Raw genomic sequence first — 15,095 nt, forward strand, 5'->3', positions numbered from 1 at the left:
AAAAAAGAAATTTTCAGTTCTACTCACGGCCAAAAGCCGTTCAGACCCGCTCAGCAATTTGCTGGGGCTAAATACAAGAGGAAGACGACATTCACTCTACATGGGTTGGCGCGGCAGGGGGTTATTTTCACGTCGCATATTTTGAAGCTGACGACTCCCCGCAGACTACCTAGTCTGTCACCACCGCGGTCATCTCTCCATTATATTGCGCTCACCAGAGGACGTAGAAGCCTCCAAAAATGCTCCGCAATTTCCCCCACCCCCTCCCAGATGCTGCAGCACATTAATAGTTTTCCTGCCCACCACCCTCAACCTGCCGGCCTCATTCGGGTCCCCGGCCAATAATGTAGAGCAGGAAACCTCCCTCTCTCCTGCACCGCTGGCTGCCTTGACGCCCACACAGGGATTCATTTTGGCACAGATTTGGTCCCTGGGGCCCTCTTGAACACTTACAGGGGCGGGGCTACAAACACTGCGCGAGTGGGCTGCCCTTGCTCAGGCTTTGCTTCCCACCCTGCCTCCATGCTCTTAAGGTCACTCTCCAAAGATGAGTGTCCCCGTTCCCTTACATTGCAGTCCTGAACAGCGGGATTCCGGTACAGCAGAGAGCAGGCCATAACCACTGTTGTGACTCGCCCGAGGCCCAATGTCTCGACTGGCCTCCACCGGCCGCATCCTACGCCGGCAAATCAATCAGACCTGCTTCGTCTATTAGACAGTGCCTCTGCGACTTTACCTCAGAAGACATTTTGCTAGCACAGAAATAAGCGGAACGCTAGCTACCATCAGAACGCTAACTACCAAATCACAACAACGCTAAAAAAACGCTCTGTGAACTGCTACCACTATAAAATGGTGGTTAGTTCCCAAAAAGATGCCACATTTATCTCCGAGGGATACATTGTAGCCCAATTCAAGCCCATAACCCACATCAGGGTTTGGGCTGCGCCATTCCCCACACTATCCCAGGGGGAGGGCAGACCACCCTGTGCTCGGCTGCCCCTCAAGACCCCAATGGAGTACTGGATGGAAATGTGTCCTTTTCATTCAATCTGGCTCCTGTTGTGACTGAGAGATAAAATGGGTTCTAAACCCGTTATCATGAGACGAAACTGGCAGCATTTAATGATAGAGTCGCAAATAATTAACTATTTTTCACTTGTGATAATATGCTCTCCAACCAAATATCCACATTGATAAACAAAGTCATATTAAAAGAAGGGTATTTGCTTTGTACATTTAATTATTAGATAGAAATTGACTTTATAGAAAAAAAGATATTTAATTTCAGCTTCTTTGTTAGATTCAATGAATTTTCTTTAATAGAAACAACCGATAGGTTTTTGAAAGCGTGTAAATTTCAGTGAATATCTTCGATGCCCTCTTGAAAGGTCTTTGCCACTGTTTCTTCTGTCGAGCTCCAGCGTTCTTGGCTCCGGATTGGAACGGGTCCTCGTGCTCACAGCCAGGGCCCTGCATCTGCCTGGAGCAATCATTGAAATGTGCTTTTGGCACATTTACTCACGCGCAGCCTCTTGCCAGCGCTGCTGGTAAGTGATCTGCATTGTTCATTTTTTGCTCAGCGATGGAAGAATATACTCTGTAATGGTTTTGAACCGCGATTATTCTTTATAACATGAAAAATTCCCAATTTTAGGGTTGAAGTCCGTGTCAATTGCACTATTCATGGCGAAAGGATTGTATTTAATACTTTTAGAGGCTTCAACCATTGGCTTCTTTTGCTTTGGAACGTCCAGCCACTGGCTTGGGACACTGTCAATCACATCTTGAATCAGCCCATAGGAAAATGGTACTCTCATTGTTTCTCAATTGGCTGTTGGAGAATGAACTTTCGCCTTTGGGATGCATGATGGTTTATTTACTATTGGAATCAGTCAGAGGTTCTTCTTGTGAAAACACCAACTTGTTGGAAGAAAGATAGTTGACAGAGAAATCATGACTAAACTTCACCGTCATATTCGGTGGAACTCGAACTTTGTTTTGTTTGCATGTTTTAGTGGCGTAGCTAGAAGTACAGCCCCCTAGGGCGACCCCCAAGTGTGCCACATGGGAGCAAGTAAGGGGGGGTGGGGAAGGTGATGGACGACGAACGACTTGTTCTCGGGACCAGGGGATGGTGGTAGTCGACAGACATGACTCCCGCCATCTCCCAAAAAACAGAGCCGTCTGGGAAGGACTGCAACCCTACCCCCCCTAGCTACACCACTGGTATGTTTCCTAACTTTTCTTTTACAAATGCAGTGTGTTATAGCAATACATTATGGTTCCATGAGTGGAATATACAATTATTTATTTTTATGAGATATTTGCATAGAATAGGCACTGTGTAACAAGTTTACATAAGTATGCACAGAGGCATGACGCTCAGCAATGGGCACGTGCTTTACGGAGGTACAAAATAAAGCTTAATCTTAATACACACTATGCTGCACTCATTTTCCAGTCTGGGCCAGAATTTTGCGCCATCCTGTTTTCACAAAGAAATATCCAATGAATACTCACTCTAGCATCATGCATTCACATATGGTAACGATAGCACCAGCAGCTGCATAACTTCCAGCAAATGCATAACGTCCAGACGTAGGTTGTACTGGCCATGTGATGTGAGATACCGCTGAGTGTTTGCCTCCATTAGAAAGATTTGTTAAATGTACTTTTACACATTGGATTGTTCATACATTTTTGTGAAATAACTGAAATCAGCAGATATGCACATTCAAGAACTTCTTGCCAGTGCCAGTATTGCTAATGAAAAAACATAAAGTGAGCTTACTGGCTCCAATATTTCATTGGGTTCATAGGCCAATAAGTTTGCAAAAGATGGGTTCACCCACAGCTCCTACATATTCATGAGAGGATCTGCACTGAAGTTATGCCTTTCTAAATATCGAAAGCCAACTTAGTGTATAAGTCGACCAGGTGTGTGCACAAAACTCAAGTGCATAGTTATGCATTGGATAATCTAAACAGGGAGATAGAAGCTGCCCTCCATCACTATAATTTACAGGAATTGATCTCATCTAAGCACATTACGGAACATTCACCAAACAGAGAGAAATCACTTGGGTGAGCCTATTTCAGGCATTGGCTGCATGGGGTATGTATGCATCGCGGTTTCGGCCAGCCCATTGCATGGGGAGTATGTTTACAAAGGCAGTTTGCAGAACTCAGTCATCAAAAAGTAGTTCTTCTCTGTAGTGGCATCTTCATAGACCCACATATAGTGATATTAATTAGGGGATGGTTTGTTATTGCAGTCAAACTCTCTGAAGCAGAGTGCTGGCAGCAGCACAGAGCCTTTTTCAAAGATTGTGCTTCAACTAGAGCATTAGAATAGGTCTGGTGATATGCATTTGGCAAAACACACCTGGATCTTGCTATTCACAAAATGGTGTATTGTGAGATTGCTAAGCAGCATGGAGCATCGGTTTCTGTGCTGTTTGAACTCTCAACTTTGGCAGTGGGACATTGTCTTATGGTTCCCTTGCCAGTCACAAAATGATGAACTGTCAAGTGCACTGGAAGATGGTGCTCAATATAGAAGTACAAGTAGCACAGGAACCCAAGCTCCATGTTGCTCCACAGCCTCTCTATACTCCATGTGTGGCTCCATGTGTGGAGAGGTGTGGCTCAATGGTTAGAGCGGCAGACCCTGATGCAAAGGGTCTAGCCTGGGACCAGGGCTCAATTCCCACCTGGGCGGGTCTTGGGCTCAATATCCACAGACCTGATAATTCTCGCCTTGGTGCCCATTCTAATCATGGGTCCCACTCTGCAACTCTGGGCAATAGCTTGCTTAATCTCCACAACGGCCCCAACAGCGCTAGGATGCCTGGCTTCACCTTGGGGGTGCCCAGGAGTGGGCACTTCACAGGGAAAAGCCAGGAAGGGTTCCACAGCGGTGTGCGTACAAGCACCTGAGATACCCCTTCGGGGGTCGATTGGGTGCGCTATACAAATACTACTACATTTACATTTACACAACTGGTGCCTAGGCCCCTGCACAATTTGTTGGCTGCAGGGGCCTAGGCTCAATCCTAGAGAGCTGCTTCACACGTCACACATCTCTGACTATACCTGATGCTCACTGTCATAGAATTCTTGTCTCTTTGACTCTCTTGTATGTTCCTGGATGAGTCCTTAATATTGGTTACCTTCCATGTCCAATACAATGACTGATCTAAAATGTACATATGCTAAATGTTCAATGATAGCAACTAAAAGCAATGTATCCAGTGGCGCGGATAATGGAGACACAGCAGTTGCTTATGCTATCAGTGAGACAGAGATGCACCAGCTATACTGTAATGCTGAAAGGCATCATATTATTAGATAGGCTTTGTGCTTCAATCCTCTTGTGTGTTCAAAAATCATTTGTGCATGCCTGTGTTTACATACACTAAGCACACCAGAGCCATAGCTATTTGCTTTGCCAGTGTCTGCTATTGTTGGTAGTAGATATCAGCTGTCTGACAAAATGCTTACTGATCTCATTATTAAACGTTCATTGCTTCTAATTCTCTAATCTGTTTACAGGGCTGTCGCTGGAGTTGACACAGATCCTACATTGGTTCATATGGAAGTACAGGACTCCAGTGGAGGTAGGAGCATCTTGATACATTTAGCAAGGATTGCTGAGACACATTTATAAAGAATTTTCGTTTTGAGGAACTCTGTTTAAAACAACATAACTTTTTTTTAAATATGCATTAACATGTTTATGTGCACTGTAGTGGCATTTTGGTTATCAGGTGTTATGTTATGTTGGCTACTCTGAGCAAACCAATACCTTGGCCATTGATGAAATGCATCACTTAAATAAAAACCATCAATACGACACACTCCCCCTACACACAATGCAATAATCAGATTGCACCTCTTTTTGCATCTATCCAATAAGATCTGACTCTTCAAAGAAGCACCAAGGACTCTCAATGATCACCTACCAGATATGGAACTTTCCATACATTGTCACAACTCTAAAGATAAGAGACCTGACTGCACTCCCCTCCAAGTGATTCAAACACAAACCTTCTCGTCCTTTGAATCCCTGACTGTCCCCCCTCCCTCCAAAATGACACACTCGCATCATCCCGAGGCCCTGCTCGTTGGTGGGGGAAGTTGCAGTTGGGGTTGGACCTTGTGAACACTGTGGCCGAAATCGGCCCGAGGGAACCACAATCCCCAGCGTCCTTTGCGGCAGGAAGCTGCTCTGACCCACGCCAGGAGGCGCATTAATTCAAGGCTACCGCCCGCGTCGCGGGATCGCGCGCGGGTCGGCGCCGGGAGTAGCCCGGGACAAGGGCGGGACCATCTAAGGCCATCGTAGGCCAGAGAAGGCCGGGCCGGGGCACCCCCCTTGGAACCGAACTAAGAAAAGAAGGGAAAGGACCTAAGGTACAGACACCCTTTGACTATCTCAACTTCCATATAGGTCTCTCCCAAGTGTCATCGTAGCAGAACCGGTGAACTATTTATTGGGGAGGTGATATTTTTTCAGTATCCATTATCAAAAGCTAGTTTGCTATGAATTGTAAGGGGGGCATTAGAAAATCTTTCAACCAGAGTAATTCGCTTAGGGGAACAATGGATTATTACATTAAGAGCTTTGTTCTACCTATTGCCTGCGAATTAGAGAGAATAGAGCGTTCGCCAGCTATGGATAGTTCCCTGAGTATGTGTTTGTCTCCGCAGATTGCCGATGCAACCCAACCAATATCACTACTGGAGGAACTAAATAATATGTGTAGATCCACGTAGGCTCCTGTGGAATCAGGAGATCTCCAATCTAGTGCTCCTATTTCCCCTACAGCAATGACCAGCCCTAGGACTAGTTGCTCACTTCAACTTATCCAAATCTCACAGGGTACTCCCCCTGTAACACGCCCAATAGTAAACTCACAATCGGCTGTTGCTAACCAGGTCTCCTCTACTAAAAGGAAGAGAGATGGGGTCAGACAAATGGGGAGGCAGGCCAAGCAACAAACACTAACTACAAATCCCCCACTTCCTAACACTCCTAGCACTGTAACATCAAAAGTATCCACCAATGCCTCTTTACTGGCCTTGCTTGAAAATATGATAAAGTCAATAATTTCTCCGTTAATTGACAAAATGACTAGCTTAGGGGATAGACTCTCGGGGGTTGAGGAAGCAATTAAGGCAAATTCTCTACTTTTAAGAACCAAGGCATGACCCTCTCATCCATTGTGTCCAGCCCCCACAGAAATGCCCAATACTACCGTACGAAGTAAGACCACCCATAATCAATCAGTAACCCCGCATAGTAAAAACATAAACTCCTCGAAGGCAGTCACAACTTTACGGAGTTCCCACCCTAGAGAAGGGCCTAACAAAGAAATGTCACTTCAAAAGGGAATAGTGGTCAATTGTGACAATATGTCACAAAAAACCAATCATCTATATTTGCCACCAGAGGCCGCTCCCATTGTGTGCGTCCTCTCAGGTGTACCAGAACTCCCAATGGGGAAACACGAAAGCCACCAGGATTTAAGAAACAAGGTAGTGTTCTGGCTATCTAAAAATAGACCTCTCCCACCCAACATTGATGGTACCATACTAAGTGTCAGAAGGGTGGACTGGGTAGGACCTCTCCCAAAACATATTGCGGGCAATCTGGTACTTGTTAAATTTAGGAATAAACATGTCGTCTCATACCTTCAATCTCAACAGCCACACTTAGGAGATGGGCCTATATCCATCTGGAGTCTAACTGATTTCTACCCCAGAACATTTTACGCTCTGTCGCATTGCCAAAAAGAACATAACAATCACTGGATGGGCAGAACTGGACGTGTATCGAGTGGGCGCTTTATCTCCACGCTTAATTAACTTATCGTACTCCCCCGCTCTCAATGATCAGTTGATTTATCTTATTGATTTAATCCTTTTTTAACACACACTACTTCTTACAAAATGAAACGTATTGATGTATTTGTTTTTATTTATGTACTGTTGTTGCCTTTAAGATTTTTCATAATTTTTAAATCGAAATTTACCTTTTATGTTTCTGTGATTGTATTGTACATGCTTTTATGAATTGTTTTTACATTTCGAATAAAGCTATTGTCTGACAGACTTTGGAAAATTAGCCACATCTTCACTGATTACAGCAATAAATCCATGACAGAGGAAATGTTCTCCCCACTTGATCACATATTCCTTGTTGATTTGAATAGTCACTAGAATGATGGGAACCACTGAGCATTCACCCTGCTGCAAGCCTTTTTTCATGAACACGTCTTACATGTCCTGTCAGCAAAAAACTCCTAAAGTCGTTTTTTACTGTGGTAAGGCCTAGGTCTCCCATTGACTATCACTGGATTATCTTATTACATTTAGTAAGTGCTAACTTTGGATATAGGGATATGCTGTTTGGGTTCAAATAATTAGTAATTTAAAATCCTCTTAGATGGTAAAGTCTGATCTTAAGTCCAATTCTGAAAATGCCAATTTTAGAAAGGTGGCATTTTCTAGTTCTAACCATGTGTGCCTTCTGCAATCATCCTGGGTCACATGGCCATGAATGGCACTGCTGTTGATATTTGTGTATTCTTCCCAGGCAGTGACATATAGGGGTACCAGCTATAGGCAGGAGAAGCAATCTTGTCAGCATATAGGGGGTGAAGCTCTATCCTGCCCACTTACACTACAAAGGGCTTGTCTGCAGAACACACAGAGGAGCATGACAACAGCCTTTTGTCACCCCAGACAGTTTGGAACCTGGTCAGTGGAGGGAATAATCTTCCAGAACCAGAGGTGTGGGTAGGTCAGGATGTCCCTCCACCACCAAGGCTGGCACCAGGAATATATTGGATCCCAGATCCACCCTTAAATAGACTTCTGGACCTGTGGAAAATTTAGATGAAGGACTGCCATCTCAGGGGGAGGACGGGGCGCCAGGCTCCGACCAAGGTAAACATTGGTCTGATAAAAGTGCTTTGTTTCAAGTGGAACAAATCAGTAAGTTGCTCTGTAATGGCCACCACTAGCACGTTTTGTCATTTATATACAGGCTGGGAGTAGGTGTCAAAAGTAAAGGGACCTCAAATATTCCTTAAACATCCCATCTTGTAAACCTTATAAGATTGGTCTATACCTGTTTGGCATATTTAGTTTACCTGTAAGACCCTTTACAGTGGTATCCCATATACCCAGGGCCTGTAAATTAAATGCTACTGGTGGGCTTGCAGCGCTGTTTGCGCCACCCACCTAAGTAGCCTTTCAAACCTTTTTCAGTCCTCTGCCACTGCAGGGTCTGCACATGCAGTTTACTGCAGCTGTGATGTGGCATATAAAGTGGTTGCCATATCTGCAACTCCACTTTTACTATTTATGAGTCACCCCTAAGGTAGGCCCTAGCTATCCCTATGGAAGGGTGCAGTGTGGGTAAAAGATAGGACATGTGCCCTAACTGTGTGGCATGTCCTGGTAGTGACAAAAAGCCTATTTAGTTTCTCACAACTGTGAGCTGCCCTCTCATAGGTTTGCATTGGGGATTCTCTGATATGTACCTCAATGGTAATTACTGATCTGAGAGGCGTAGCGTGACCATGTTTGGTATGTTTGGAATCGTAGTGATAATTCCTGCTTATTGGTAAAAGTAGATTTATTATTACTATTTTAGAAATGCCATTTTAAGAAGTGGGTATGTCTCTGTGCTTAGGTGTCTATGTGCCTCTGCTGGTTTGTGAATTGACTGTCTGGTTTTGGAGTGACATGGGACAGGTGTGACCTGCCTTTCCTGTATGAGTCAGGGCTGGGCTGAAAAGACCTGGGCTGCATATAGAGTGGTGGGAGGAGATTTGCCTTGCACCTGAAAAGGCCTGGTCTGCCCTGAACAATGATGTATCCACTTCCTGCCAGGAAACTACCAGTGAGGACAGAATGGGTTTGGACGGGTCTCAGAGTCCTCTGCCAGAAGAGAACAAAGACATTGTGTACTATATGAAAAGAGGCTGTGACCCCATGTAAAAAAAAAGACACTACATGAACTTCTACCTGAAAGGCTACTGGACTGCCAGAAGGAACTGCCGGGGCACTGCTACACAGGGCGGAGGACCCCTGGTGCTGGTCTGCCTGCCTGCACCTAGCTGGTGTGCCCCAGTGCTCTGCAAACAGCACGTAGTGAGCGCTTTTGCCCTTGCTCCTTCCTGTAGGGTGTAGCACTGGGTGAGTGTTGATATTTGTCCTGTTGTCCACGGAGTGCGTATTGCTCAGGAGGGGTGCTTTCCCTTGCCCTGTAGTTTGGGCATCGCCGCACTCTTGCCGTGTGGCCAGACAACAGAAGGGGGAGAGCTGAGGGATTGAAGTGCTGTCCCTCCCACTTCTTGCATCATCGCTGCAGGTGGGGCTCTGCTACGTGGCCCCAGGCTGCCACCCAACGCAGAGAGCAGTGAGGAATCCCGGTTTGGGAGGTCCTCGGTATCGAATAGTCAGTCCCCCGACACAGTAGGGCGGGGCCAAAGAGGGCAGAGCCAACTGAGACTTCGCTCCATATTCTGCTGGCCGCTACACTTGGTACAGAGAAGAACAGGTGCACCACGTGGTTGCGGGCAGCTGCAGATCCCCGAGTCAGGACGGAGGGCCCTGGGCTCAACTGAGGCTATTGCCAGTGCAGGAGGAGAGCCGGCCCCTACAAAGTCAGCCTCCCCCAAGAGGAAGGCCGCAAGACAGCTGCTTGAAGCCTCCAGCCTAGCACAGATTGTCAGAGGGCGGGTGGGTTTGTACTCACCGCCGGCCGGCACGAGGAGGGGACCTAGTGAGATTCTCCTCACTGGCCAAGGTGGTACCTGATTTCCTGCCGCAGTTGCCCCTTGGTACAACCGGGGGGCGCTGCCATTGTTAGTGTTAACTTTGATGGACACCGAGTGGGGTCTCCCCAACAAAGGGGTAATTTCTTGGGAGAAAATACAGCGTTGCTTCTGTTGGGGGCAAGGCCGGCTCCCTTGGCCTATGCCCTTACTCCTGGAAGGAAGATTACAGGGTGAGCCCGGGACATGCCACAGACACAAAATTACCACATTCCCTAAAGTAGGCGGGCAGGTAGCCCAGGAGCCTACATAGGGGAAGACAGTAGCTGCATTGGGTGGCAAGAGTGTAGGTGCTGCTCATAGTTGTGGTGAACCAATGTCTGGGTTGCACCCTATGTACAGTGCAATAATGGCAGTATGCGTACTGTTGGCATGAAGTTACTAAGGTGTGCACTCTACGGGTGTGGACTATAGTGCAGTACTACTTTTGTTTATGCATAGGGTTTTATTCTAAGTGTAACCCTACCAGTAGTTACTGGTCGCCCTAACTGTGATGGTGGTGACAGTGACCCGATTGGCCAAGTGGTTTATGCAATCGTTGTGATTTCATTGATAGTGGCCCGATTGACCAAGTGATTTATGTACTCCTTGTGAAGTCATACCAAGTGCCTAGTGGCACAGTAATGTATATGATTGCGATCTAATAAGTTTTTATGGATAATACAAAGGACATTTTTGTATAACTTTGTGTGGAATTTCTTTTTGTGGTGTGCCTAGTGTGTCACTGGTGTGTGTTGCACAAACGCTTTACACATTGCCTCTGGAGTAAGCCTGACTGCTCTGCCAAGCTACCAAGGGTGTGAGCAGGGATTATCTTCAGTGTGTAACTTCCTTGCCCTGACTAGAGTGGTGGGTTCTACCTAGCTTAGGTGCATAACCTAGCTATCCAGAAACCCAATTTCTAATTCCCACACTCTATTGCGGTCAGGCTTAACTTTTGACTTTGCCCCGTTCTCGCTTGACCAGATACCCACAGTTGGTGCTTTAATCTTTTATATGCTAATTTTCACTAAAAGCTTTAAACATTCATATCACCGGTTCTACTGATTGGATTTAATTTGTTTTTGTGCTGTTTTTTTATCACATTTTATTCTATTTTTCTAAACTTCGCTAAACAATTGTTGTATTGTGATTTTACTTTGTTACTGTTACTTCTAAATTAAGCCTGACTGCTTTTGTGGCCAGCTACTAGAGGGTTAAGCACAGTTTAATGTAGTGGCATTTGGTGGTTCAACCTAGAAAGTATTGTGTTTATTATTTTAGTGGGTCTTCTACCCCTCTTCTTAAAAGAGATTGCTAATTTTGGACTATTAATTCTTTGTGATGTAGTGTTCTGGAAGGAGGTGCAACTTTAAACTCTTTCCCAAATTGGAGCAGCATTAGGGTAGTCCTGCTGGATATGGGGATGTTGTCTCATATCATGGATGTATAGATTTAAATGATCTACTGCCTTTTTTCTTTTTTACAATTCTTATTCTGCTGATTGAGGGTGTCTTGTTTGCATTTTTCCCAGAACCACCATACATGGTGAGGTTGACTGCTAGATAAGTTGGGGGTGCTGGTAGTGATGACTTTCTGAATGATGCAGCTGCTTTTGAAGATGGTTCTGGCCGGCAAGGCGTGCCAATGTCATTCCATTAGGATAGGGATAATATGACTATTTGTTTTCAATCATTGGATGATAGGTGTCTGAGAGGCCATGGAGTTTTGCATTAGCACCACTAAGATGCAACAGTCCAAGGACCTGAACTGCAGTTCTGTAGTCGATGTCTAGAAGAAATTGTTTGACTTTTTTTAGAAGAGAAAGCTGGTATTGGGTCTTCTTTGCTTTATTGGCAATGCGTTCCTTGAGGGTGAGATTGGTTTACAGGATAAATCCATGTGATTTGGAATTTTTTGCATGTTAGGGTTCGACGCTGTCAAGGCTCAAGTCATCGAACCTGGTTTGCAATAATAGTTCCTATACTTCCTCATTAGATGTAGGAGCACTCACTCCTCTTTCCCACAGTAGAAGTATAGTTACATCTGAGGAGTAGATATCTGTGTGTTTTCAGAGTAAAAAGCTACCTTCAAAATTACCACTTCCTTTTGATGGACCACCTGCACTTTATACCAGCACCCTCAAGGGTACCCACAATCCTTCCACTTACCTGTTGTACTCGTGAATGTTATGAGTGAGTAAATGTATTTTATAAACATATAATTCTACAGATTCTGATTTTATTAATCAGAATGTGGTGTTTACACTTTTAAATTACACTCTATGTGCACAGTCAGGGAAAACTTACATTTAACTCTTGAATTGTTGTCAATAGCTATTGGCTAAGATGCACTCCCACTAACAAATCCTGGCCATAAAGACCTTGCACACTTAGATGGGCAAAGGCAGCTGACGTTCAGCTTTCTTGCAAAAGACTTTCTCATCCAATATGTCTTCTACATTCCTAACAAGCATTTGCAATGCAATAGGTCTCGTAGTAGTTAAGTTAGAGTTTTTGGTATTGCTTGGCATAGTTTTTGGTTACTATATTTTGTTAATAGAAGTAGATATATTGCTAGTACTATTATAGTTGTAAATGTATGCTCACCCCATTTCTGGAAATGCTTGTCTTGCCCAATTGCTGGGAGCAGGACTCACTATAGGGCGGTGGGACTGGTGCAGCCACACCTGGCGTTGACCTTGGTGGAGAGCGCTGTGTTTAAAAATTATTTTTGGTTTTACAGCACATGATCTTCCTTGTGCATCAGGTAATAAAAATTATCAAGATAACTCTGATGATTAATGTGCCTAATAGTGAGAGTTCTGAATTTTGTCTAGTTGCCGTTTTGCCTCATCCATACATGCCAATAGACCCGATTCAAGCGGGAGACTCACGATTTTAAAGCCAAACATGGATTACTTGTGGATTATTGGCTTTGTCAATGGTTGTTAGCTGCATATGATAAATAAGCACCAAACACGGCCTGATTATATATAACTTTGAAAATGCTTAAGATCTGACATGAGACTCTAAAACAACTATAAGGAGTCTCTTTGAAGTTACATTAAAGGGGAAGGGTGGCACTGCTGCAGAGTTAAGATTTTTTTTTCACCGAGGGTGAGGGCAAAAATTAAGAACAGCAGGTGCTGAGCACGGGCAGGACCCGGCCCACTTAAAGCCCAGGTAACTCTATGCTAAAAAACAGTACGTCAGAGAGAGAGAGAGGCTATGGAAAGTGGTGGTGAGGGAGTTCATGGAGGAGGATATTGGGGAGGACAGCGTCAAAAAATAACTGCGTAATGGCCACCCCAAGAGCTCGAGCCGGTTACATGTCCTTTTGTTTTGGTTAAATTGATATCTCCAAAGTGCTCACATACTCGTTCAACGTGAAAGTGTTATCAAAGTTATCTAAATAAAAGAAATCGACAAATTAAAACGGGGCAGGAGAAAAAAAAATGGGTGTTAACAGTTAATAACCCCCCCTCCAAGAAATGAAGAAAAAAAAAAGCTCAAGAGGGCACGCATTCTGTGCACGCTCTCTAACGAAACCAGAGGACATTTCAGATTGTTCCTAATAAATGTGCGGGAGAAAAAAAATCATATTCTATGTCCTTCTTAAGCCCCGTTGTTGTAAAATCCGCGTGAATTTGGGAGACGTCATAGTCTTCGCTCGGTGTTCACTACCCGGCTGAAACCGGCGAGTCGGAAAGAGGACAGAAATGCCCTTCATGCGAGGCAACATAAAGTGACCAGAGGGAGTGGGCGCGGAGTCGCTTCCCACACACGGGAGCTCAGGGCTGCTCCTGCTCGCGCGCGCCTCATCCCTCTCTGTCCGACCGGAAGTGACGCGCCTTCACCTGCTGCTGCCGCCTTAGGCTATCCTGTTGTTGGAGTTGGCAGCGGCCGCTTGGGAGCGAGTACGCGGATCCGTCGCCTGCCCCTGCTTCTCGTTCCAGCCGCCGCCTTTAGGATGGGGATCCCAGCCCATCTGCTTCCCTTGGCGGCTTTGCTGCTGGTTGGAGTCGGTGAGTCCGAGCGCTCATGGGGTGACCTGGGAGGAGCCGCGGGCGGTTGGTGCTGGTGCGCAATCCCGCACAAAGCGAGTGGCGCTGCCGACGAGGAAGGTGGTACATACAGTGGTCTAACTCCAGACCCGTTTACCGATGTGGTGCCCCACGGCCGACGCTCCCCATAACTTTTTTTTTTTTTAACTGCACCCATCCCTCGCTGCACCCGGCCATGAAGGCAGCTGTAAAGTTAATGTCTGTGTTCCCCTCGCCCCCGTCAGCCACGCTTTCCTCATCCCGCTCGTCCTCCCTGCTATCCTCAATACCCAGAGCCGATCCCCACGGCTCAGGGCTGCGCCGCTCCTAGTTGCCGGTTGTTATGGTGCCCCTGCAGGTGTCCCAGGGCTTGGCCGTCGCTGGTCATGTTTTTTCCTTCCTGTGTTTGTTCTGGTGGCTGCTTATCTGTTCTGTAGTTTCGCCTTTGGTTTCTGGTTGCAGCCAGGCTCGGCCAGTGGGTGCAACAGTCCCTGGGCGGGCGGCTCTCAGAGGATGTTACTGGCGCATTGTTTATCCTCATCCGTGGCGTGATTGTGAGTCAAGGGAGGGTCTGCTGCTTTTAGAAAGCAAACTTAGTGTGGACACTGGTGAGGTCTCATAGCTGTGTTGCGAGACCAGTTGTGTTGTCTGATCCACACCCGTTTTTTGTTAGCCAATATAATTTCTTACCTTACCCCGACAAAAGCACACAGTTAAACTCCAGGGCTATTTTGCTTTTAAGAGGAGCTTTAAAACTTATAATACTGCGAGCTTTTGAAAATAGCACCCGGACGTAAAATGTATAAATCTGCAATGACTGCTGAAGCGCACGGTCTTGTGAACGCACACAGTAAAATGTACGAGCTTTTAAAATGCACCCGGACGTACCATAGACAACAAAAGCATTGCAAATTACTTTGCCTAAAACTAATAATACTGCGAGCTTTTGAAATAAAACTTATAATACTGCGAGCTTTTGAAAAAAGCACCCGGACGTAAAATGTATAAATCTGCAATGACTGCTGAAGCGCACGGTCTTGTGAACGCACACAGTAAAATGTACGAGCTTTTAAAAATGCACCCGGACGTAAAATGTATAAATCTGCAATGACTGCTGAAGCGCACGGTCTTGTGAACGCACACAGTAAAATGTACGAGCTTTTAAAAATGCACCCAGACGTAAAATGTGTCAAATCTGCAATGACTGCTAAAGCGCA

At 45.5% G+C, this 15,095-nt stretch overlaps 1 protein-coding gene across 5 annotated transcripts in view; it reads left to right on the forward strand.

Moving 5' to 3' along the window:
• The window catches only part of SORCS2 (sortilin related VPS10 domain containing receptor 2), a 2,087,100-nt gene that overhangs the window by 1,421,751 nt on the left and 650,254 nt on the right, over positions 1-15,095 (forward strand). For all 5 annotated transcript variants that reach the window (XM_086964129.1, XM_086964126.1, XM_086964127.1 and 2 more), the window contains exon 6: positions 4,558-4,622. In XM_086964129.1, coding sequence (XP_086820255.1) covers positions 4,558-4,622 — 65 coding nt within the window. The remainder of the gene's footprint in view (positions 1-4,557; positions 4,623-15,095) is intronic.

This window comes from Lissotriton vulgaris, chromosome 3_2 (genome assembly GCF_964263255.1).
Source record: "Lissotriton vulgaris chromosome 3_2, aLisVul1.2, whole genome shotgun sequence".
Classification (NCBI taxonomy): Eukaryota; Metazoa; Chordata; class Amphibia; order Caudata; family Salamandridae; genus Lissotriton; species Lissotriton vulgaris.